The sequence below is a fragment of the Panonychus citri genome, unplaced genomic scaffold (genome assembly GCF_014898815.1).
Source record: "Panonychus citri isolate SS breed McGregor unplaced genomic scaffold, ASM1489881v1 Contig00141, whole genome shotgun sequence".
Classification (NCBI taxonomy): domain Eukaryota; kingdom Metazoa; phylum Arthropoda; class Arachnida; order Trombidiformes; family Tetranychidae; genus Panonychus; species Panonychus citri.
Window position 1 is genome coordinate 2,705,955 of NW_026515546.1, and position 27,796 is coordinate 2,733,750.

Sequence of the window (27,796 nt, forward strand, 5' to 3'; positions counted from 1 at the left end):
AAACATGATCCTGAACATATTCAATTTATCAGAATTTTCATTCAGATTCAGTTGACTGATGATAATCAATAAGATTAACTTGGTTACATAAATATAATTGTTTGTGTCATTGGAGTAGCAACTTAGCAACTTTTTTGTTAAAAAATTTCTCTCTTCATCTTATTATTACTATTCAGGTAAAGATTCAGTTTCTATTTCATGAACTTGTCATGGTAAAAGATGATAATGAGAAAATGTAATAAACCAATTGAAGGGAAAGTTTTCTCATTTTCCTCTTTGATGGTAAATCATTTTTTCCCTTCTAATAATAATCAACTTGTAATAATCAATTGATTGTGTGTACGTTTCTAATGCGATTGAAATTGATTGTTTATCATGAGTATGATAGTCAAATTGCAATTAATTGTGATGACAATTATGCTACAATTGTGTGACACTACAATCAATCATTTACTAATAACTGATTACCATTAATAGTTAACAATCAAGTAACGAGAAAAAAAAACCATCATCTTCAAATAATCAATCAAATTAATCAGAATGAAATTGATGATATTTTTAGGTGAATGTGGATTTTTTTTGTCTCTCATCAAATCAAATTCAACAATTAGTGGTACATTAAACATGGATTAACGGTTAAACTGATTGGGCATCACACTAGGAAACAATTAACATGAATAATTAAATTATTACTCTCATCAATATGATACAATTATCTCAATGAGACTCGAAAAGGTTTCGACTATTTTTGGCACGAAAATATTTAACAGTTTCAAGGAAAGAAAATTATATAATCATAATAAAAATAACTTTTCTCTTCTGAAACAATTAAATATCATAATCGATGAATATCAAGATCATCATCAATGTAATAAAAGAATTCAAATCAAGGCTTTTTTTTCATGAGAGAAATTCATATGAACCCTGAAGAGATATAAAAAAAAACAGTTCTAAACAATTAAACCAAGAGTAAACTCTCAATTGAAATGATTGAATCGTTAACTTGGACACTGGTCACTCTTTACATACCTTTAATGGTCACTTGTGATTGTTGTTGTTTCTTGTTGTTGTTGTTGTTGTTGTTGTTCATACTCTCGGGACATCTGACGATATAAAACCCGCTTCTTGAAGGTGTCACCTAGGCCACTTTCGGGTGACCGCTGCTCATTGAGACGAGCAAAATCTTGACTATCAAGGAACCTAATTTAATAATCATCATTATCATCAAGGTGATAATAGACAAGGGAGAGAGAGAGAGAGTCAAGAGAAAGAGGAAAAAGGTTAACAATCATCATCATCATAATGATAATCATAATCATCATCAATGTAATCATTATGTTCATCATCTTGTCATCATTATCATTATTGTTATTATTATTTTTGGGTGTTACTTTCATATTAACATGGGAAATGAAACAACATTATCATCATCAAAGGTTAATCTCAAATCATTAACTTGATTATTGATCTTTATCAACTTTCAATGACAAAAAAAAGTCTAATTATCAATACAAACTTTTCAAAGGGATAATATCAAGGTAACAAAACAATCTCATGTTGTAACAATTAACATTAATCACATCCACTAATTAACAGTTCTCGTAATGTTATAATCCCCACCCACAGTTGTAAATAGACATATACAGTTATATTAATAGTATTAGAACTTTTTTTTTCGATCGAATATGAATTGGAAAATTGGACGAAAAAAAAATTTCCTTTTCTCCTTTTTCCTGTAAATCTGATGATGATGATGATGATTGAAACTTTCATGATTATGATGACATTATGATTACTTGTCATTGATTAGAGTGACAAATGATGATGGAAAAAGACAAACAATTGATTGGAAATTTTAATTGGATCAAATTGATTGTGAAGATGAATTAGATTGGGATAAACTTTTCTTACCTGTATGGTTTTGGATAATCAAATTGATCGTCGACAATTTTAGCATGTATCACAAATAATATGCAAAGAGCACCACAAATGCCGATTAAAAAGATCACAATTCGCTCTTTGAGTCGCATAATTTCAATTGTATGGCAGTGGGAATGATTCCTTGAATTTATGTCACCGGGAAACTTTCGTGACATTGGTAGACATAATATAAGTAATTAGTTAATCCATTGAAAAAAAAATCAGCGGCAACACAATGAAAAATTAACGTACAAGCAGACACACACACACACACACAACACTCACGAAAGAGAGACACAATCAAGTGAAGATGATGATTTCGAGAGAAAGTAAATATAATCAACACAAACGAATCGAGAAAAAAAAAGGAACAAGAGAAATTAATATTTATTATTCCAGACAAATTCGTATTCCAATTGTGGTTAATGTGTATCCTGTTGTAGATGATGATGATGATGATGATGATGAGGATAATTAACACTACATGATAACTTGATGGTGGTAAATGTGAAGATTAGTCAATAGTTACATTTGATTCTGATGATCCATATAAACACCATGCATACAATACCCACGGTGGATAAAAGTAACTACTCTGATAGATGTGAGTTGTAGATGTGAAAAGTGAGGATGAAAGAAACAGAATGAAAGAGAGAGAGAGAGAGAGAGATGAAGAGAGGGAGCCAGAGATGGAGAAGGCGGGTTATATATGGGAAAGAGAGAGAGAAAGAGAGATTTGGGGGAAGGAGATGGATGATAAAAGGAAAAAGTGGGAGAGTGAGAGAGTGGAAAATAAAAGGAGCATCAAAAAAAGAGAGTCAAAGAAAAGGATGAAAATATATTGAGCATGTTCATCACATCAAATGGTAACATTCAGCTTTCTTATCATCATCATCATCATTCAGAATTTTTCATCATCAACACCAAGAAGATAACTGTTTCTCTAGGTTATATCTTCCTAACAAGATGGCGCTTAAATGTTACAATTACATTTGATTTACTTTTTTCTTTCCATCAACAATCAATTTCACTTGTTTTTTTGCTTTTCTTTTTGGGTTTGATTACCTGAGATTTTCCCGCCCCACCTCATAACCATCATCATCATCTTCATCATCAATATCATCAATAAATTGCATTGATAACGATTGATTAGTTTCTTTTCCCTTTAATTGTCCTCTAAGAAAATTAGTAAATTGTTTGATTGTTAACACACTTGAAGGTCATCAGATCTTTAACCATTTAGATTAAGTTTATCAATTAGATTCTATTAGTTAATTGGATAATTGTCCTCAAACTTTAATCAATAAGTTAATTGTTACAATACAATAACCCTAATCTCACCTTGGGTCGTGATTTGAATAATTTGAATCTACTGTTGGTTATTAATAATAATCCAGTTAATTGTTAATTTCTTTTGATTATTATTATTATCCTATTGTTGTAATTGAATTAATCTGTTTGCTAATCATCTTGATGATATGATTTTCATGGTGGAAAAATGAAAATCCACCACATACATTTACCACCATCACTTTTTAATTGTCACATTACCTTATGTTCAATTTAATTTTCAATCTAATTTATGTATTTATAAATTAATTCACCGAGATAATGTCACAATTAACTTAATTGTTTATTCATATTTCAAACTTGTGTGTCTTGTCTGTTATTGTCTTTAATTGTGATTAAATTTGGAATTAAATTAATGAAAATAATATTGTTTCCATTTGTTGGTTTCGTATTTTTTTTTGTGTCATTTTCATTAAAAGTTCATCAAGAAATTCAATTAACCAGAATAATCAACATTCACAAATGATTATGATGAATGTTCATGACACATGAGAAAAAAAGATCGAGACAAAGATTACCCTGTACGAGGAAATTTCAGAAAAGTGGATTCAACATTGTTGATGGAAAGAAAAAAGTTCTGATTAGATGAATGTTTCATATTCGAGTTGGAAAATTATTCTATCTTTTTATTTTTTTTTCGAACTTTTTTCCCCTCGAACACTTAAATGCGATTACCATGATTAGTCTTGAATTCTCAAGGAAACTTGAGATAAATTAGCGAAAAAGTTACAATGTAAGATGATGATAACTAAAAGTTCTGAAAAGAATCATGATGATATTTATTTTATTCGTTACAATTATATTATAATATTAGAACTTTATTTTTTTTCTATTTCGAAAACAAAAAATATTATCTAACCAGGACAATCGTTCATAAATATATAATCAACTGTATCACATTCTGATGATTAATTAACTTTTATTGTTTGAACTTTTTTCGATTTTTTGTATTTTCTCAGGTCAATTTATTTCCGACGAGGGATCTCTGCCCAATCCAAGAGACCAATAGAACCCGATGATTGCCTCAGGCTAGAGTTATGCTGAATTGTGCCAGATTCAGTTCGAGAAAATCTTCTTGCTCGTCTTGCCGCTCGTCCTCCTGGTCTAGAACCAGCACTCGTAGGTGATGAATAATCGTAAATGTTATCATGACCATTAGGTGATTCCATTATCGTTGAACCGAAAACGTTTGACCTAACACCTTTTTCACCTCTACCAACGACACCTTGACCAATTTTCATCAGGTCAGTATATTTTGACTTGGAAGATGTCGGCTTAAGATTCCCAACCACCGGTGAAGGTATTCCAGTTGAACCATTTTTCGAAGAGTAGAAAAGTTCATCAATATGATCGAGAAATAGATCAACCTTTTCAGGTAACATTTTAATCTGTTCGTGGACAGAAAGGGCCTGAGATGAAGGTTCGTAATTTCCAGGATGAACTGAACCATTGCCGTCGATACCAAGCAATTCCTTGAACTTGGTACAAACAAAATTGACCATTTCGAACTCGTTATTCTGCTTTGCAATATCATGTTTAACTGTCTCAAAAGCGGAAATAATTAACGTCAAGAAAACATTGACCAATATTATTTGAGCGATTAGGACGAATATGAAGAAAGAAGCTGGTCCAAGGGTCGGTGCTGCAGTGACCATGGCTGCGAAGTCAAATTTACCGGTCACCATACCGAAAGAGGTTTCAGCTGCGTTAATGAATGAACTAAAATCGGGAATCGATGTACCAAAGAGCAGATAAAACAATTGGACGAATGCAAAAAAGACGATAAGGAAAACGATGCAAAACGATTTTAGGTCTTTAGAACATTGGTTAAGCGTCGAATACAATAGACCCATTCGCTTGTTGAATCGCAGTAAACGGATGAATTTCAAGATACCGATGAATATAACAAAGGCCATAATATAGCCGAAAAGTTCATCGATAAAAGTTACGTATTGAAGTTTGATGTAACCGTTTCCATGGGTTCGATCGAAGATTTTCAAAATTGTATGGGTTAAAATGGTTCGATAAATGTATAGTCCAATGGCCACATAGGAACAAACGATAATGAAAAGTTCAGCCCAATTCCAGTACGATGTGAAATAGTATAAACCCTCGAGTTTGAGTTTTTTAATCTCTCGAACTGTAAAGTAAATGATGAAGCAAACATATGAAAGTTCACAAAGAATAACGAAAAGTCCAAAACCTTGGTGATATCGAATCAATCGAACAACATCAATTCGATAATTAGGAACAATTCCGCCTCCTGGTTGAAATTCTGCGACAATAGTTACCACTGTAAAGAGATTGACCTGAGGGTTATAAGCTGAAAACTCAGCGAAAACTGAGCGAGTTCGACCATCGATCCAGTTATCGTTCTTGAGAGCAGACAATTTCTCCAAAAGTTGTGCCTTTGAACCTCGAAGTGGAACAGTGTAACCTCCCCCTGAATAGATATCAAGAATTCCCCAGAAAGGAAGGCCATTCAGTTCAGAAGGTTTTCGATATTGCCAGGCCGTTTTCTTACTCTTCGACGGGTTCACAAGAACAATATCTTCCCCTGGAATTTTGGTCATAATACCTTCTTCAACTGGGCCCATATCATCAGCGCTTATATCGTCATAGTCCATTTGGTGAGTGTGATTGCTGCTTATCGATGGCTTACCTTTGTGACCTTGACCGATCGAAACATTAAATGGAGTCCAACCTTTATTATAAGGTTTTCGATCTTCAAAGACAATGTTACCAAACTCTCGGCATTTTGCTCGCTCTCTTAAAAGCCGATCCATTGGTTCGGCTATTGAACAAGTTGACTCACGAATTCTTGTTGATCGTAAAACACCATAGCCCATAACGCGATTAACACGATCATTTAGAAAACCTCGAAGTCCATAAGGTTGATAATCGTTGTACCAAGGGCCAATTAATAGTTCGGGTATGAGTGTTTTTTCAATCCACTTCCAAAGACCTTCAGTAGTTGTTGCCGAGGTAAATGAAGCTCCAGTGTTGGCTCCGTTTATAAAAGTGGCCTTGACAAAGTCTTTGGTGAGAAAAGCGTTTGGATCACGATTACCATAAGACAGAACAATTAAAAGCCACAAGAAGACAAGGTAAGAGAAAATATCTTTAAGAACAATTCCCATTTGGATCTCTTTGAGTCGCTCAAGTTTAGCACGTTCAAGAGCATTTAAATTTGGAGGTCGATAATATTTAGCACGACGACCTCCTCCTCGTTTATAATTGTTCATAGACATCGAAGCTAAATCATGAAGCCATTCCTCGTCTGGCCTTAATTCCAGGTCAATATCTTCCTCGTCTTCCTCTGATTCATCAAAATCTGCGTCTGGAGCTTTGAAAAGCGTTGACAATATCATCGCGGTCAAGAAAACTTTGATCGGCTGAGTTATCAAGACGGAAGCAAAAAACGAGATAACCAACGAGGTCAACCATTTACGCGTCTTTTTATCACCAAATTGAACACCGTAAGCCCACAAGAAGAAAACAGAAACAACCATACAAAGGACACAAAGTGCCCATCCAATGTATCGGCACCACCAAGGTAAGAGAAATTGTTTCTTCGATTTTTTGATCGTCCGTTTGACCTTAGGTACATTTTTTTGTGTCAAACCGAAACCGTTTCCATCACCATCACCACCAAAACCTGCGCTACCAGTGCTAATCGATGAGCTCGTTATTGATGAATGCCGATTATCAGAAATCGTTGCAATAGGTGCGACAGTAGATCCCGAGCTTGGTGCTGTCGACTCGGGTGCTAACTTTTTATACTTGATACCTTGTCTTTTAGCAGCCTCTTCGAGCCGTGATGGCCTCAAGCGACGTAACCGCGACTTTCGGAAAAACAATACAATCAGAAAGGTTGGCGGGAAAACGATCAAATTAGCCATGAAACCGATTCCAATTTGTTCTGGACTCAAAGTAAAAGGGCCAAACTCGAGAGCAGAGGCTCGTGGTTTAGGTGGTGCCTTCTCGTACCACATAGCATTGACCAGCATGGACAAATAAAGCATCGCCATGCAACAAGAGACCCTTTGAACTCGAGTGAATCGAGATCGAATTGGCCTGAGAAACACTGAGAACCATAAATGCCCATCTTTAAGACCTTTTGAAGTTTTATTATGAAACAAGTGACTAAACTCAGTGGCCTCACCAAGACCAGCGACTGGAATCAACCGATCAATAACTCCATCACCTAAAAATAGAAAAAGAGAGAAACATTTAGAACTTTTCGACTCAAAAAAAAAGGAAGAAAAAAATTCCAACTGAAAGAGTTACTGATGGACAGATTCTAAGATAATGATAACATTCAAGTTCCATGATGAAATTACAAGTTACTAGTTAGAAAGTAACATGATCATCATGATGAAGAAAAATTTCAGAGTAATTGAAGATACAGATGATAACCTTAAAAAAGTTTCGAACAGCATTTAGAACTTTTCTTCACAATCTTCGACTTTTTACTTTTCCATGATTATAATCATTATCTCAGAGGTTTTTTTTTCTTCTTAGAACTCGAAATTTTCACCAACAATCACTCTCTCTCTCTCTCTTTATTCTGTCTTCTATTTCTATGCAATGGGTTAGAACTTTTTCTTTGAAAAAACATTCCAATTCTTTTGATAAATGTTCTTATCACATCTCTTCAGAATTTCGAAATCATAAAAACAAACCCATAGAAAAATAACCAACTCGATAAGCGAAGAAGAAAAGTCAAATTGACCACCGAAGTTCAACTGACAGGTTAGCTAGTTAGGGTTAGAACTTTGCTCCAAGTTCGAGAGATAATATTTTAGTTATCCGAATGTCTTGAACTTCTCTCTCAGAGAATCATCATCATCATCATCATCTTCTCCTTCTGTCAAAAAAAAAGTTCCAACGCCAAGAAAGAAAGTCATTTGATAATTTCAATGGATTTTTTTTCACTTTCTTTCAATCAAAGTGCAGGTAAAGTAACTTTCACATCATCTCTTGCCTTATATTCAACCATTTTTTACCAATATCATCACACACACACACACCATAATGATGACCACCATCATCATCATCATTATCATCATCTTGTGTCCAACAAAAGGTTTGCATCAACATCATTGAAGTATTAGAAAAAAAAACGAGACCATTGAAAGTGCAAAGAAAACTTTTTACCAAGTAAACATCAATCTTATCAAAAGGATGGAGATGAAGATGATGTAGATGATGATGATCATATTCCCAAGCTATGGATACAAAAGGCTGCAAGATACAAAAAAGAGGCTAAATATACCACCACCACCACCAACACACACACACAAAACCCATTTATCGAAGCAAAATGATTCTTGATATAATATCAAATATTATATCAATAAGAATCAGAAATAAGCTGAACAACAGGGTAAAAACCCCACTCCCACCCTGAGAAATATAAAAAAAAAGTGAAAGGAAAATAAAAGAGACTCAGAGGAAAAGATTAAGGTGATGTTGGGTGGTGGTGGTGGTGGTGGTTAGATAGGGAGGGGGAATGATGATCAAAATGATGATGAATGTAGGAAAAAAAGTCTCAGTCAAATGTATTGCGATGATTGGTTTTCAATAGAAAGTCAGAGTGAAGCTGAAATTGATTCAGTAATGATGATCATCAACATGATAATAAACAAATAGTTCATTTTTCTCACACCTAAACCCACCCTGAACTCCTACACACTCCTTAACCCACCATAACCCTCATGAAATAAGTGTGAAAAAAAAATCAATTCAATAACATCATTTGAATATATGATTTGTATAAAATTCATCATGGTGATTATCATGATCATGTAGAAAATGTAATAACATGAAAATTTCGTTAGGCAAAGAAATAGTTCTCATATATACATAAATGATATTCTGACCTTTCTCAAGACTCAGAGAACTCAGATTATATAATATTTTTCTTACACCAAAAAATTTCACAAACTGAAAATTGAGTTTCTATTGACAAACTATTGACAATTGAAGTGATAATTCAATGAGATGATCATGATGATAATCAAGCCAATTGAATTATACAAATAAGATGTTGCTAATACACTTGAATATCATCATATATATATATTGAATTATCATCATCATGAGTACCATGAAAACTTGATCATGATGAACATCATTATATTAGATAACAATAGATTATAATAGTTGATTCAGAGAATTGAAAGTTTTCCCTTTTAAAATGTAAACGAATCAAATTTGAAAGGCAAACGTTTATTTACTTTATTAAATTGTTTCTCAATCTCAATTGTTTATCCTCAGAACTTTTTTTTTCCTCTTCCACTCCCACCACCCACTTCCCACCGACTAATAGTCTCATTCCCTTTCTCTGAATTTCCTTACATGTTATTGAATTATCTGTTCATCTCCTCACCCAAAGTTGAGCCTGAGAAGCGAAACAATTGTCAATTTTTCCCTTCCACCAAACTGATCTAATGAGAACATCAATCAGATCATTGTTTCTGATTGTTGTTCGTTAATTGAATAAGCTAATTAGTGATTCTTTATATTAGTTAACAACAATCAAACAATAATAATCAGAATGAGTAAAAAAAAATCCAACTCAATCTGAACAGAAAATACAAAAGGTTGGATATAAACACTAATTGGATATCTTTCTGTTGTTTCAAATGATAATATAATAGGAATAACAATAGACCTTTAAAACTAAATTCATTCCCTGAGTGGGTGAGTTGGGGTGGGTCGAGGGTGGATAATGTCAAGTTTGTGTAAGAGTGTCACCCAATGTGAGTCTATTAGTGAACCAGGAAAAGAGAAAAGGTCACAAGAGATGAAGAAAAAAGGTAAAGGTAAACTGAGAGAAGAAAGGAAAAAATATCATAACAAGAAAGTTCTGAAGGGAGAGAAGAAGAAGAAGAAAAAAAACTTCTTTGGATAAAGAATCAGAATCAGGGGATGGAAATGATAATAAGAGTAAAAAGTGTTTAAACTGAATTTCTGTTCTGCATGTAGAGTAAATTGAAAGTTACAGGGTGTTTATAAATGGATAAAAGTTCTGAGGAAAAAAAATAAGATGAATCAGTGAGTCAACTTATTTTTTTTTCCTTCATGTGTCATTTACAGAGTTCATGTCAATGTTATTCAATGTTGAACATGAACTTTATCATGACTTTTGCCAGAACTTCATCTTGGTCTTTATAACGGCTACAACAAATTATCTTCCCTGTAAACTCAATGATGATGAAACATGATGATGGATAATTTAAAATGAGAATGTACAACTTGAAATAATTTGTGGAAACTTTTGAAATTACCAATCAACTTTTCCATGGTCACTTTTTTTCTTCGTCCTTGACAATTCAGTCCACGTTTTTCATGAGATAATATGTAATTCATGTTAGCCTGTGGTCTCTTCCTGAGTAACAGCTACTGAATTATACCCTCCTCATCCCCATCTTCATCTTCCAATCAGCCTCTCTCTCTCTCTCTCTCTCTCTCTCTCTCTCTGTCTCTCTCATCATCAAATTGTAAGTACAAGTTGAGTTCAATTTAGATTATTGAATGAATTCATTTCTTTAGACTTAATTTGTAATTCATTTTGTATCAAGATTCCAAATTGATTGTGAGTAGTTTCTTATGGTAATCAATTCGTTATCATTCAATTATATCCAATGATCAGTTCATCGATTGGCTTCACAATTAATTCAATATCATGACCCTCGTCATGTTATCGATCTTAATACTAAAGATAATCTGGATAATCATGATAATCCCTTTCCAACCATGTAACATGTAAACTTATCATCATCATCATGTTGCCTGAACATTTTTATCTTCATGTTATAGTATTTATAGTTACTCATTGTGACTTAATGGGCTTACCTTTTTCAACGGCAAACCATTTGTTACAAATGAATTCAAATTTCTCTCCGGTCTGTACATCACGAACTACGATAAAGTTCAAGAACCATGAGCGTTTCTTTCCCGAACCTGAGTTATCATGCCAGATACGTAGATAGGTAAGTCTACCCAATTTTCTTGGAACCGCCATGACAAAGATATCCTGAGCTCCTCGGCGGAAAACTTTCCTAACCGGATCAGTTAAACTACGAACATCCGTCTCATCATCATCGCCCGATAAAATGAATGAAACCTTTGAATCTGTTTCCGATGCTTCCTTATCACCGGTAAAAACTGAAATCTCATAAAGATATTTATCTTTAGGATCATTATCAGGTAACGGGGTTGCTCCCATTTTCTTAAGGTCATCACGATCAGCTGATCGAGCCCAAATAACCAATATAATATAAACAGCCAAGGTCAAAATAACAGTCATATAAATGGTAATATTATCAACGAACCCAGCATTGGCAAAGACATAACTAAAATCAATAGTATTTGGCATGACAAAAAATCCCGATCCGAATGAGGTCAAATGGTTACACTTGCAGTGGGTCATATGGGCATTTGCATGGGCCACAAAGCAACCCTTTCCAGACCAAATTTTCTCACTATAATCGAAAAAGTAACAACCAGAAGTGTAAATACGAATCGAATAATTTGTCCCAAAATCGGTTAACATCCAATCAGCCGTCGTAACATTTTCAATGGTCATCGATGAATTATCTAAGCTAATATTACCATGGATCATCATGTCATCCAACAGGTAAGCATAAGGTGAATCTCGAAGAGCCGTTTCATTAGCTGAAACAATTCCAAGGTAAAAGAAACCAGTTCTATTTGCTATTATATTATTTCCCAAGAAAATATCATGAGTTGAACCCTTTTGATTACCAATAACCCCCAAAGGAAGTGAAACTTCATGGTGAGAAAGGAAAGGTTTACTCTTATAGTGAAGGAATAAGATCAATCGTGCTGAAGGATTTGTCGGAGTTATCTCAATATTCAATGCTGAATAAGCTTTGGTCACAAGGAATTGATGATATTGCATTGATTCACCTTCTCGAGGCTTAGGAACAATAAAATCACCATCATTAGGTAAACTTGAACCTCCAGATAACGTTGAAAGTGATGTATCAATTTCATTTGATTCTGATGATGATGAACCAGAAGAACCCGCTCTGGGTATAATTATTGAGAAATAATCGGTCGCATTGGAAACATCAATTATCCTTAAATCTTCATCCAAGACAATCAATTGTAGTGTTTGAGTATCTTGAGAAAGTAAGTCAACACTATTACCAAACGATTCCAAGATGGATGGCCATGAAACAGCCTAAGGGTAAATAGGTAAAGAGAGATGAAAATTTATATTAGAAACAAAAACAAAATTCCATAATATTAATCCATGAATAACTCACCATGATCCCCATGGTTTCATTTCCATAACATGTATCCCTACTTGCCAGAATTGAACAAACTTCGGGAAAGATATAAACTGCATCCCCATGTTCAATTGACTTATTTGATAATCCACCTCCATTGAACCTGGAATTAGGTCAAAACATTACTAATTAGATTCACTATTAACTTGATTACCTGAGTTTCAATTCAACAGGCAATTCAATTGACATTGGAAGAGAAAAAAATTAAAATCTAATCAACATGTCAAAATTAAATGCTTAAAAATGATATTAATCAATTTCATCATCTTATGAATTTATCATTACCATTAACATGGTGATAAATTCAGTAATTTAGATTCAGAAAATAATGAATGTGCTCCCATGAGATTAAGAGGAAAACTCTTGAAAATGTCCTAATTAATATTTGATAAAAATCATCATCAAAGTGATGAAAAGTATCAACATCATCTTCAGAATCCTAATCAACTCAAGATGACAACAATTTTCACCATCATGAAGATACAGAAAAAAAGTTGTGGCTATTGAGAGATAAACTTGAATAAATGTTAACTATGGTTCATTATTATTAACAATCAGAATAAATTTCAGAAAATTGTTCATCATCATCATGATGGTAATGATGTAATAACACAATGACCATTAAATATTATCTGTTCATGGTGTTATTCAAACCTGAAACAAGGAAAAGGGGGAGAAAAAAGTTCTGAGAATGAGAATGTGAATCATTATCATTAATGTTACATAAAGAATGACCCATTATATCAATAGGAATAATTTTTTTTTCTTATTCTTTTTTTCATCTGATTCTTGATGATCACCATGAGATATACTTACATCTCAATGGTGAGTGATAATCCTGAAGGAGCTGAAAATGTAAGTGGCTTTTCACCAACAACGATGTTCCTTAGCATGGCCAGAACCAGATCGATTGTCAGTCCAACCATTTGCTTAATCTGTTCCTCTCCAAGTTTCCTCTCATTGAGAATAACAGCTCGAGCCAGAGATTCTTCAACTGATGATTTACCATCGAAAACATAATCTAATTTATCGAGTAAAAAGAGAGAGAAAAAAAAACCAGAAATTCATATGTATAAACTCATGGAACTGAAATTGGAACAGGGAGAGAGAGAAAATCATCTCTTTATCTCTCTCTCTCTCTTTCGATCTAAAAAGTGCTACAATTTACAATTCCATCGAAACATCATTAATGATACTCTTTTAGTTGTACATGTTAACATTGTTTCCATACAGAATAATGAGAAAAAAATAAGAGATTATCAAAGAAGATGAGATGAAGATAATGATTATAATCTCATGGTAAATGGATGGTGTTAACCCTTAATGATTATTCATCAATTTAGTTATCAATTGATGTTCCATCCTCATCAATTACTATATTAAGGTCCAAGTAAAGTAAAGGTTAGATCTTGAATGGAGTGAGAGAGAATCGCTTATATCTAATAATAATGAGCCATTAAGATGATGTTGATGGTGATGATGAGAAGATGAAGAGAAGCCTTTTAAGATCATCACAGTTACATAATCATCTCTCTCTCTCTCTCACTCTCTCACTCACTTGCTTGTATTTTTTGTCTTTGTCTTCTACTAACTATTAAGTCAACTCGGTGTCACTGTCATTCTATCAAAGTGATCATGTTATACATCAACATTGTATTTCTCCCTTATGTTTAGTTTAACATTTCAGAACTTTTCTTTGTCTTTCCTTCATATAATATCGCCCTGAAAACTCAGGGAGAGAGCACTCATATAGATGATACAATGTAGATAAATATATTTCTAAAGGACAAAAAAGCTTTTATCAAATTCTTATATTCAGTCAAGAATAATCAGATAATCATGGTTATCACCATTTAGTGTACACACTCAGGGTGGTGGAAATGAGATAAAACTGAGTGTTCATAATTCAGTTGGTTGAAATTTGTCTGACCAGCCAGAGATTGAAGATAGTTTTCAAAAAAAAAGGAGAAAATTGGAAAAGTTTTATATAAATTAATCACAATTAATGATCAATTTTTTCTCGAAAACTTCTAAAGTTCTTAACTATCATGGTAGTTCATGGTAACAGAACTTTTTTTGTTGTCATCAATTTTTGCAAAAATCGAATAAAAATCAAACCAAATCTAATTACATTGGTCAAGTGTTTGTTTCTGTGATCGGCTCATCATCATCATGGTAATTTGGTCAAACATTTACATTGATCATGTTTAATATTGATCAATGATAAGAATCATGATAATCAAATTAACTGATTGGGAACATAAGTTTTATTGTAACATGAGAAAATACAATAAATGTAATAAATTGATGTCTATCTAATCAATGGAATCATCTCACTTTTCAGCTGAATGTTAAATCACCTGAAAAAAAAGTTCATTCTCAATATATTCATTATCAAGGATAATTCTGATTCCGTGGATTCAGCAAGTTTTCAAGTTTCTTTATCTTTGATAAATGATTTTTAGGTTTATTATCACTCAAGAGAAACATGAGAAATGCATGATAAGGTGAAAAAAATTGTCTCTTTTTTATCGTCAACTCAGATTCTCATGTGATCATCAATTCCAAATCTAAATAAATCACCAAACAATCATCATGAATATGAATCAAGACGCAAAATCTACGATAATGATTACAGATTAACAACATCGATAAGAGACCAGAAACAATTTGTTAATCGAGTTCTAATTGTGACTCTGAATCTTCATCATGAGAATCAGGGGAGAGAACAATGGATTCTACAAATTACCTTTCAGAATGGAAATTAATGAATCTTTGATTCTCAGAAAAGACAATCAAATGAATGAACCAAAATAGAAGCGAAAAAAAAACCGAAATGAACAAAAAGTTAGCTAAAATCGATTAGAACTTTTTTCTCTGTCTCTCTCAATCGAATCATCTCTTTCTTTTCATCTCGAGATTTCATCATCATTCCTCTTTATCGTCGGGATTTTTTCGCACTCCTTCATTTCGTCATCATCACCATGTAATCTGAACCCTTCCAAATGAATCAATATATGGATTAAAAGCATCTCTGCTCATGAAATTGATACACAATCAGCAAGAACTTGCCTCAATTCATCCAATATATTCATCAATAGAATCGATAACAATTGGATATATTTTTCTTTCTGTTATCATCTTATTGTTTTTATGTCACTTGAAAACTCAATCATCTGATATCATTGATTTCGCATCACCGTCAACATCATTTTCATCACCATGTAGTTGAAAGTTCATAGATAGCAAAATAATATCCTCATGAAGAAATAAAATCAAATATCAACATCGTGTTTGTTATGATAGAAAACCAAAAGAAAGTATTGTTTACTTTTGGTGAAATTAAGAAAAAAAAATTCAATCTATTTTTATTTGTCATCATGTTATTGTTTGTTAAACCACTTGGAATCATCATGAATCTAATATTAATAGAAAAGTTCATTTCCAAAATAAAACTGAGCACATGAAACTACACCAAAGATGTGAGAATTTCATCACGGGCTCAGAATATCGTTAGAATAAATTTCTTATCGATTCATCTCTTCATTCAGTTTGAATCCTCTATATTATAATCAGTATAAATCGCTTTGAATCTCGAATTATATCAATCGACATAAATATTATCTGGTGAACATTTGTTTCAATTCTGATCAGAATTTTTTTTCTCATTTTCGTTGGTTAACAATTCGAGTAAAAATAAAACCTTCTTCCTTTATAGTCAACCTGTTGTCGACAGTATTGATAGACATGGGGATAAGTTATCACTCCCATAGGTAGGGAGCTGGAGTGGTAAACTTTATGGGTGAGTTGGTGGTGGATTTGTGGGTAAGAATGAGAGAGAGAGAGAGAGAGAGAGGGAGAAAAGTAAATCAAGGAGAAAAATTTATTCACCATAACATTAAATTGGTTCCTCATTCATTAGAAACTGAAATGGATAATTTCCTGAAGATTTTTCAATTTTTACTCGACTTTTCATCATTCAAAGTCACAATCATCAAAATCACTGAGTAAATGTCATCATGTTAGTATCTTATCTTATAGGAAGTTCATTCTGTCAGCTTTCAATTGTCCAGGAAATGAAAGGAAACTCAAAACTCGAGGCAATTGTATTAAAACCATCGGCACCATACTGATAACTTGACAGAAAATTCTGATTCCACCATGAATGGAAATTCATAATTTCAAAACTCTCTCCAAATTGAAACAATTTTTTCGCCAAAACTTAAGCAAATTCAAAATTCAATTTCTCTCTTTCCTTCAACTATTATTATAATCTTTTAGTGACCATTAACCGAATCTGATTCCATGATTACAAATCAAAAGTAATTCAATGATTTTTTTCCTGAAATGATCAAGAAAACTAAAGTCAATCGATTGATGTTAAAAGCTAAATTGTTCATCCCAATTAACTTAAATTGAGCTCATTTAACCTTCAGAAACTCAACAATCTAATGTAAACTATTGATGATGATTAGAGGATGAAAGTGATGATGATGGAAATGATAATGATAATAATAAATTTAATGATGATTATTGGTTGAAATAGTTGATCAGAAGATGAACTTTTTTTTTATCATCATCATGAACGTGCTCAGTGATCTCTTATCCTGATGATGATAATAATAGTCATCATCATCTTGAAACGTATTAAATAACAGTCTTAGCATTTTTCAAGTCACCATGATGATCAAGAGGATAACATACAGGGTGTTAATAACATGGATGATGATATTAGTAACAATAAAGTCCCAAGTTAATTCGTAACTTGAAAGGTACAAGGAAAAAGTTTTTCCATTTTCTCTACTTGAATTCTGACCAGAATTCTGATATTATCATGATGGAAACTTTAGACAGAACAGAATGATAAATGTTGGGTGAATCAAAATTCAAATGAAATTTTAGAAAATAACAAAAAAAAACATAAAGAAAAAGGAGAGAGAGAAAGAGAGAAATTGTGACAATCATAGGAATAGAACTTGAAACATATTCGAAGCTTTTAGAACTTTTCTGGTTTTTCGAATCCAATTCCAAGTGAAAATTACTTTTAACAAATTTTTTTCTCTTCTTCTCAACAGAACAACAAATTCTAGAATATTATTATTATCCCTTATGACTATTATCATGAGGGCTCATCTTCATCATCATCATGCTTATTAGTGACTCATAATGATGAAGCTCATTAAAAAGATTATGAACTTTTTTTTCCATCTTCATCATTATCATCATGGTATTTAGGAGAGAGAAAAATGTTATTATCACTGGAAATATTTTGATATTCCAAGATAATATTACTACAAATTGGATTGGCTTCCAGGCATAACAACAACAAGAAGATTATATTTGTTTGTTTCATCATCATCTCCGTCATCATCCTTATCATCAGCTCCCTCTCACTTTTCATTCTGCTTATTATAACATCATCATCATCATCATCATCATTCCATGTTGCCATTAAGTTGGATTAACAAGAATGCTGAAGAGAGGAAACTTTTTTTTCGATTTCATATATATTTTTTTCATTACTATTCTTACACCAAGGAAGCTCTGAATGGTAAAGAATAGTAATAATAATGACAACAGAATTTTTTCTTCTTATTTTCATAGATTCTTCTACCTTTATCATGATGAATCACCATGAGTCTCTCTCTCTCTCTCTCTCTCTGTTTATTGGATGAAATTCTGGGAGAAAATATCACTCAGATTCATAAGTTCCATCTTGATGAAACTTTTATTTTGTTCGTTCCAAAATCGTGAAATTCACTTCGATATAATTCATATCATTTAATCCGATTTACTCGATATTCTTGTTATAATCTCATGAATTCTTCCAATCAATAAATAATCATTTAGAGATTAGAACTTTTCTCTCTCTCTCTCTATCTATTCGACAATTTTTTTATTCAAATCACTGTAAACTCGCAACAATTAAAGTCTAAATGATTAACAATCATCATGAAAATGGTGATTGTATTAACTCTGAAAGGTTAATATACAAAAGAGATTCTGAAAGTTCTGAAGGAGAAGAAGAGAAAAAAATAAACAAGAGTTAAATAAAGACGAACATAATATTAGTATGGAAAAAGAGAAAAACATTAAACTTAGAATGGAACTTTTTTCTTCTGAATTTGACAGAATTTTTATGGAACATATTTAGGAGAGAAAATAGTAAATATTCAGAATGAAAAAGAAAAAGTAAAAAGAAAAGGTTCAATTTCATGATTGAAAATATTTCGATGAAACAGAGGAAAAGAAAAATTTTTTTCGAGTGCTCTGTTTTCCAATCATGGAAAATGAATTCACTGAGTAACCATCGACATTTATATTCTTGAATAAAAAACTAACCTTAATCCTGATCATGTTAACGGTAATTTATTCAGAATTGAAACTTATGATATTGCTCATTACCATGATACCTGTCAGGATAAAGTAGGAAAAGTTGTGATGATAAAGATGGAAAAGGTTGAATATATGATTAAGGATGAGAATAAGTTCTGGTTAGAAGTTTTTTTTCATTCGATTGTTTCATCTCCATATGATGAAGATCATCATGACGATGGAAGATTATCATGAAGAACGGAAATAAAGGTAAGAATAAATTCTGTAAAATGTTTAGAGAAAAGAAAATGATAAATTGGATGGAGAAAAGAAAACGAAAAGTTCTAAAAATTACTTGGAAACAATTTCGATTTAGAATAATATCTTTTCCAAAATTCAAACTTATCATAATTTCTTACTGGTGGATATCAATTGGAAAGGTGAATCCACCGCAACAATTCAAGCTCCACATTGAGAATCCTGAGAGTGACATTTTCATGATAAATTTTATCCTCGAAAAATGAAAAGGAGCAAGAAAAAGTTCCAATTTGTGCCAAAGAAGAAAAAAAAATGATAAATAATATTGGAAACATGGTAATAAAAAACAAAATGAATACAATCAATATCATGAGATGAAAATGTTTGCTGAGTAATAATTTCAATTTCATTTCTATTTCCCTTGACCATCAAAACTATTCAGTTGAACATTGAGAAGGGCAAATATCATGAAAATGAAGAGAAAAAAAGAAACATGGAAAATAATGAGAATTTATTTCCAATATTTTCCAATACATTTCTCACCCGAAATTCATATTCAGTGAGAATTCAATTTTCTGAAGAAGAAGAAAAATTTGAAAGAAAACATCATGTTAACATATTCCACATGAAGAGAAATGATTTAAACAATTAATTCTATCGACATGAAAATTCTGAGTCATGAACTTTTTCCCTTTATCACTTACCATGTGTTCATCATTATTATCATCATGAGGAGACAGTTAGTGAGAGAGAGAGAGAGAGAAAAGTTGATTTTACTCATTCTTTCACCATTTATCATTATAAAAACATAACTTCAACAGAAAATATCATTGGTATTCATTCATGATCAGAATAATAATCAACTATCATGTAACATTGAAATCACAATCACAATTGGTTCAGATAACCTGAAATTCATTCAGATCAAAGATATTATTTCCCTGATTACAGGTAACTAATAGAAAAGAGATAAGAAAAAGTTCTGATAAGTAAGAGGAAAAAATTCAAAATTCTCACGATTGAAATTGATAGAATTCAATTTCTTCCTCCCTCTTAGTATAAACTTGCAATTAGACATCATGTAGCTCAATATTTATCGTATTTACTCAATTATGAATCTGATTTTCTGATCTCATGTAAATCTATCTTGATTTAAACATCATGAACAAACAGATAGTGTTCAGTATATACAAATACATATGAATATCAATTTATCAGTTGCTCAGTTTTTGCCTGATAATAAGTTCACAGTTTCCATGAAAATTGAATCCGAGGGATGAAAAAAAAGTATGATTACTTTCAGAATGGAAGATGAGATTTCCTATGATTCCTTGAATCAATCATGTAACTGTTAGATATTTATTTAGAGTTACAATAACCATGATAAGTGTAAATACTAAAAATGAAATCATGATAATAATAACAAAAAGGAAAAACATTGAAACTTGATCACGAATATATATGAAAAAAAAAAGTTCTGACAATCATTATCTTTCCATCATGGTAAATATTTTTGTTTCTCTCAATATCTGAACAATATCTTGTTTCATCATGTGGAATCCATATCATCTCTTCAGTTTCCTATTCTGTGTTTATAATATTTGCATGATTGTCAACAACTAAAGGTGTAACCATGTGACAATAATCATCATCAAATGATTACTTTCCTGAGAAATAATTATCTCAGATAATCAAGAAAAAGTTCTGAGTAAATATTAATAATAATGATAACATTGAACAATTGTCATGATGAAATTAATATTGAAACAAATGACAAAAAAGTATGATGATAAATAATAATGAAAATGGAGAGAGAGAGAGAGAGAAAAAATCTAATCAGAACTCACATGAAGATGATAATATCATTTCCATGATATTAATTGAAACTCATAACAGTCTCTCTTATCAAATATCCATCATTATTATCATCATCATGACATAGATATCATCATCAGTGAATCTTCATTAAAATGCTCCTTCAATCTATCCAATTATCAACAATATCTTCCCACCCCACTCCACCCAAATCCCACCCTCTTCCTTAGACTAAATCAGTTTTGTTTTTCTGCTGATGATATCACCAATTTTGTAATAGTTAACAATTAATGATTATATCTTATGATATTAATACACACACACAATGTTATCGAGTACAATAAGTAACCAAGAACGTGGGGCGAGTGAAATGTTTCAGGGTGGAAACTGAGAGAGAGAGAGAGAAAGACAAATGAAAGGAAGAGGAAACAAAAGGATGAAGATAAAAATTTACTAATCGATGTTTTCCTTTTACTATGGAAAACAAAAAAACTGCTCAATAAAAAGGCACCAGAATGAAATTCTGATGACGATTCATGATAATAGTTGAGTTGACTCTGAATAACAGGGAGGGAAAAATGAGAGAAAAAAACAAAGTTCTGATAATGATGATGATGATAAAGATAATAAGAAACGCCTTGTATCAATAATAATTGTCTTTTCCTTTCACAATCATTTGTTATTTCAATTTCACTTTCATAAATCTCCTCATCTCTCATGAAAAACAGGGTGGAAATGAGTTTTTTTCAATGATAACATGATAATCAAAGTAACAACTATCAATATAATGTATCAGTAGTTATTATTAAATCTATTATCATTATCATACTAACTCATTTGCCATTATCATTAACAAGGTTTTTTTTTCGTGTTACCCTGAAATTTTATTCTACCATCTCTGAATTATCATCAGATTTTTTCTCTTTCTCTCTTTTGATACATTTATCTCTCTGTTCATAGATTCATGTCACATAGAAAATTAAAGGCTTAAAAAGAAGATAATTTTTTTCTCTTTTGTTTCTCTATCATGGTTTTCAGAAAATCTGTAAGTTTATTGAGTTTTAAATCTTGAAATGAGAAAACAAAAATTTCATGATAACCTTTTGAAAAGAATGAACCAATTTCTGTTATCAATATCTTCATATTCACTTTATCGTTTTCGATATCAAGAGCAAGTTTCAATATCTATCGGATTCATGTAACAGGGAAAATGATTGATATATTATCAGATTTAATCTGATTGTTAATAAAACAATAAAAAAAAGGTAACCAGAAACTAGAAAGAAAAACGGAAACAGGAAATGAAAGAAAATGCGTCAATAGGTTTTAATGATTAGAATCAAGATGAAGATTAAAAAATTCCAACGAAACAAAAATCTAAAGATCTGATTCCTTTGTTACTATTGAGGAGATTCAGAACCTTTAAGAAGTTCCTAAACTTATTAGTACCATGAAGATGAGAGAGAGAGAGAGAGAGAGAGAGAAGGAAGATGAAGACAATTTTCATCTTCTTCAAAGCGGAAGTAAAGTAATGCCATGAAGGAAATGAGACAAAAACCACTTCACTTGAATATCTTTCAATACGAAACCTTAATCATCGACTCATGGGTGGAGGGGGGAAGATACGAAAAATACAGAACAAGAAGAAGAGAAAAGACTTTTCTTCATTTCCTCTTCCTTATCTTCCTCATCTTCATCTTCGTCTCTAGTCAATCCTTTTTCTCATCATTTCCTTTTCCTAGAAAAAAAAAACTTTTCTGATCATCATCAACTAATCAGTTTGGTTACCATGATAATAGATGTATACATGAAAACGGTTGAATAATAGTATAGTTACATTGACCATTTAAATGGTCAGTTTCAAGTTTTCCTTTTCCTTAATTATCAAGCCAAACGAAAAAGTGATTAGTCCTAAATAACAATGTAATAACAATAATCTGTAAATTACATTGTGAATCATTAATACTCACTAAATATAATCATCTGAAAATCATCATCATCATAATCAGAAAACAGAATCAACATCATTAACCAAACGAAAATACTCACAAACACATAAGATTAACATGTTGTCAATAAGAAAGTAATACAACAATTTAACTCTAATTGTAAGAAACACTTATTGTAAATAATCAATTGGTTCTAATTTAAATTGATTACCAGCAATAAAATTAAGAATAGTAATTGACCAACATTTAGAGATAGCAATGTAACGATGGTTTAAATGTAACGAAATGAATTTAGATCATCAGAGTACAAAAATCTAAATCTAAATCAATGGATCAACAATTAATCTAATTTCAGTTCTCACCTTTGGATTCACCATAATCAGGGGCTTCAACTTCATATTCAATTCCCCAAGCCTTGGATCGGTCAGTCGGTAGGACCACTTTTTTTATCAATTGTTCAGTCATTCTCTAGGTTTGGGAATGTGTGAAGAGGAAACGGAAATGATGAGTAGTTATCTAATTATTGATGATAATTGTCATTAGTGAATAACTTACATTGACAATTGCTCCCATTGTGCCAACAGCAAACATACAGAAATCAATTAACTGTTGAGGAGATTCAACTTCCAAGTTCGATGCCATGTTAATTGTTTTATTTAATAATCTTAGAACAACTTCTTTAGCTTCATTGTCAATACCCTTACCACGCCCTGAGATCGCTGATAAAACTGACCCAATGGCCTCAAGTGAATTCAATGTGTCCACATTCATTATACTCTCAACTGATTGAACCATTTTCGATCGAGTTCTAACTTCCTCCTCGATTTTAGCTTCACTTTTCTGGGCGAAAATGGTTCCATTACCGATTGATGGTTTAACTGTGGTTGTTGTGGTTGTTGTTGTTGTCGTTGTTGTGGTCATCATGTCCAGTAGATTCTCATCAATTAGATCAATATTCATTAAGGATGAGACAGCTTGAGATATCATTGACATTCTTGATTGATCACCGGCGGCATCAGCATTTTCAAATTGCTTCAATTCCATGAAAGCATCAAATTGCTGTTGAGTCGGTGGAATGAGTGTTAGATTAGCTATCGGGTGTCTTGTTAGTGCTCCTTCTTTATCTCGGATATCGACACCAACCATGAATTCACCTGGGGGCAGTATTAATGTCGCTGCGCGTGTGGGTCCATATGAGAGGAATGAAATTGAATCTTTGACTCGATCCCAGATCCAGAATCCATAATATTCAATTGGTTTAAATTCTGGATCATACCAATTGTAACAATTGATTGCGTGTTTGTCCAACAAAGCGTATTGACCAGTTGAGGTCATATTACAATCTCCGCCCGTTGGTGGTTTGTTTATATGAAGGAAAATATCTGATTCACCTCGATCACCACGTTCATTTATAACTGCAAGTTTAGCGAAAAAGTCTCCATATTTTGGATAAAACCGATCGAAAAACTCTTTACCCAAGGCCATTTTTACGTCATGTGCACCGACCACAAAGTCCGCTGCATCTTTAAGGAGATGTTCCTCCCCTGAAATTGAATCGATACCGAAAATTGTCCACTCATAGATTAACGATCCACCGCAATCTTCATCACAAACACCGATAAGTCCAACTCGAACCGGATTAATTTTCTGGCCTATCGGTACGTGTGGGTAACAAAGAGCTGGTGTTTGACATTGAATTGTGATTGAAGGTGGTGACCTGTCAAGAAGATTCAACTGAATACCTGACCAAGAAGGTTCACGATCGGGCGGGTCAATTTTGACCACAATCTCATAGACGAAACCAGCAGCGTAAAAAACTGAGGTCGGCCAGTCGATTGATTTATCCGTTATATTGATCCGACCTGGACCTTTACCAAAGCACCCGCCGAGATCCTCCATGTGCCGGTCGTTCCCACAATGGATTCGAGATTGTCAACTCTTCCTCTCCAGCTGAACCATTTTCCGTTGACCCTTTTGATTTGTCGATCCAGAATCGTTTCCATCACCTGGTGACTCATTTTCGGCATCTTCGTCCTCATCATCTTCATCGGCTTTCAATGGTTTCTTTGGTTTCATATTTTCCTTTTTCTTGTCATTTTCCGAATCGAAAAGTTTCTCACTGGGAAGTCGTCGACAGTACCAAATAAGGCTAAAGTTTTTATTCGTTTCATCATCAGGATCAACTGAATATAATCCTGGTGCGAGTTTCAATCGTTGACCCATACCCCTGATCGCTCTTGATTCGGCTCCAGCGGTCATTTTACCGATAAACGGTGAACGCACCACTCGAATATAAGTCTTGGCATAATTGGAAAAAGGTAACAACGGATGAGGCTCTAAATTGGTCAAGTTAACAACAAACCGAAACTCATAAAGACCCTGGGTAACATAAATGGCGGAACATAAAGAACCGTCTTTCGGTACGAGTCAAGTGTCGAAAGGTCAAAAGGTGCTATGATTTGGCCTGTAGCCTCATCGATTGAATAACATTCCCAGTATTTAGAGATTGTAATTGAGGCATTACAATCAACTTTAGCCAGTGAGTAAAGTTGAACGGGTTTCGATTTCCAAACTTTAGTTCCAAGAGTTCGGTTTGTTACTGGATTGAAAATGCTCACTTCTGGCATATAACAATCGATTTCGAGGACAGTTGTGGTCAATTGCGTTGAAATTGTTTTAGTAATTGCATTCCAAGCTTTTACCGTGACCACATAGTCCCCTGGTCCACCGGTATAATCATAAGGTGCTGTCATTGTTTCATTAATATCACCATGATGAGCTACCAGAATATCAGGAAAACCCTCTGAACAATGTTCAGGTTTACCAAATAGACTAGCCGACTTATGGAAAGGCATTAAATCACCATAGAGTATAGCGACACAAGAATCGGTACCAATCTCATTTAGGGTTATTTGGAAAATCTTATTCGCTGGTTTGGTAACATCAACACTAATATCGGTCAGTCCAAGGCCAGAAACGGGCTTCATAAAGTAAAGATCCCGAGTTATCGGTTCCGTGCGTCCTTGGATTTTATTATAAGCATAGAAGGTGAAATTATGCCAACCAGGCTGAAAATAAGGAAAATTGTTGGAAAGAAATTGAGAAAAGAAAAGTTTTGATATTAAATTGGAAGAAGAAACAATCTGATCGGAAACGGAAATGATGCAGAAGGATAGACACAACTATCAATATATTAATTGAATTCTAATTGCAATCTCTTGAAAATGTTACAGATCAAGATGATTAAATAAATCAGTAACAATTTATTGTTATTTTTGTCAAGAGGCAATTAACAATTTATCTTTGAGATATTAGTAACAAGTAATTGATTTGTTGTTTACTAAATGATAATAATTTCATTGATTATTCCTTATGATCATCAAGATGATTATTAAATGAGTATAAGTGGATTGTTATTATTGATGATTACCATGATATCTCAATATTGAGCCTGTCAATATCATGCTGTTTTCATTTCCTAATCAAAAGATGATATAGTTTTTCAGAATCAGTCTTTCAGATGATGATGATGATCATCATCATCATCATCATCATCAGGATGATAACATAAACATAAATACACTTGATCATCAACAGAAGATGAAAAGTATCAATGAATCTGAATTGATACAGATGAAAAGAGAGAGAGAGAGAGAGAGAGAGTGGGGTGGAAATAGATTAGTATGAGTGGGAAAAGTAAAGGAAACCAGAGGTATCACTAGATACAAATACTAAATACATAATATTATCATTATCGATTAAGTGAATTCCTCTTTTTCCTGTAATTTGCATGACAATCAGCAAGAAATTATATAAACTAAGAATCAGCAAGAAAAAGGATACACGAAGAAACCGAATCTGAAAATAGTTCAATCATTTCATGAGGCGAATCATATTAAGTGTAGATAATAAAATGAATACATATATAGATATGCAACATCAGACGACATTTTCCTTGTAACAATTATCTTCATCCTCAGTAATCATCTCACTCATGAAGATACAATTAAAAACAAACAATCAAGAGAGAGAGAGAGAGATATTCCCACCCAATCAGTTAAATCTTCAAGTGAGATGATAACATGTAATTACAAGAAAGATGGACTTGAAATCCTATCATAAATTACAATTCCATCATGTAATTCAATCAAAATATCTTCATGATTCAGTAAAAGATGATAATTTATCCATATTCATTAATATCTTTGATCAGATAGTGGACAACATGGTCAAGAATAAATTATCTTACGTTTATCTTCATCATCTTCCGTTCAAATAAAATAACTATCAAGATTCAAGAGATTCATGGTGATACTAAATTTCCAGTCACTAATTCAGTCTATAGACTTGGATTCATGATTAATTCTTGGACGATGAATCAATCATTAGTCCATTTTATAGATATATTATTATATTGTAAGATTCATGATGATTTAAATACTAATTAGAATGAATTAATTATCATCAAATTGAATTGTTAAACTAATTTGGGAATCGTTTTTGTTTCACTTTACGAATCAAATTGTTGAAAGACTTTTAATGTGATTAAAATGTTATAACAATTTAATTGATTTAATTGTCTTGATAACTTTTACCATGATGATAATTAACGATAATTAATGGTAAGTATAAGATAATAATTCAATCGTTTAACTTGAATATTAATCAATTAGAATGTTGAATAAATGTAATGTTAGTTAATTGATTGAATTAATGGTGAAACTTTTTTCTTCACCACCTTAATTGTTAATTCAGTTATTATCATAATCATATTCAATAGTTACCATGGAATAGGTTTTATTTAATATTCCACAATCACAGAATTGGAATCATAAGAATATTACAATTCTGACCAATTCTTGA

General features: G+C 32.4%; 2 protein-coding genes across 2 annotated transcripts in view; both read right to left on the bottom strand.

Annotated features, from left to right (window-relative positions):
• LOC128395328 (extracellular serine/threonine protein CG31145-like) overlaps nucleotides 1-2,050 on the bottom strand; it is a 41,265-nt gene extending 39,215 nt beyond the window's left edge. Inside the window, exons 1-2 of the mRNA XM_053355739.1 lie at nucleotides 1,912-2,050; nucleotides 1,030-1,200 (exon numbers count right to left, since the gene is read on the bottom strand). Coding sequence (XP_053211714.1) covers nucleotides 1,030-1,090 — 61 coding nt within the window. The 5' untranslated portion in view covers nucleotides 1,091-1,200; nucleotides 1,912-2,050. The remainder of the gene's footprint in view (nucleotides 1-1,029; nucleotides 1,201-1,911) is intronic.
• A 1,987-nt stretch (nucleotides 2,051-4,037) lies between these two features.
• LOC128395259 (uncharacterized) overlaps nucleotides 4,038-27,796 on the bottom strand; it is a 34,125-nt gene continuing 10,366 nt past the window's right edge. The window contains 9 exon segments of the mRNA XM_053355663.1: nucleotides 4,038-7,477; nucleotides 11,134-12,487; nucleotides 12,573-12,699; nucleotides 13,413-13,617; nucleotides 23,296-23,401; nucleotides 23,489-24,833; nucleotides 24,835-24,893; nucleotides 24,896-25,317; nucleotides 25,320-26,001. Coding sequence (XP_053211638.1) covers nucleotides 4,236-7,477; nucleotides 11,134-12,487; nucleotides 12,573-12,699; nucleotides 13,413-13,617; nucleotides 23,296-23,401; nucleotides 23,489-24,833; nucleotides 24,835-24,893; nucleotides 24,896-25,317; nucleotides 25,320-26,001 — 7,542 coding nt within the window. The 3' untranslated portion in view covers nucleotides 4,038-4,235.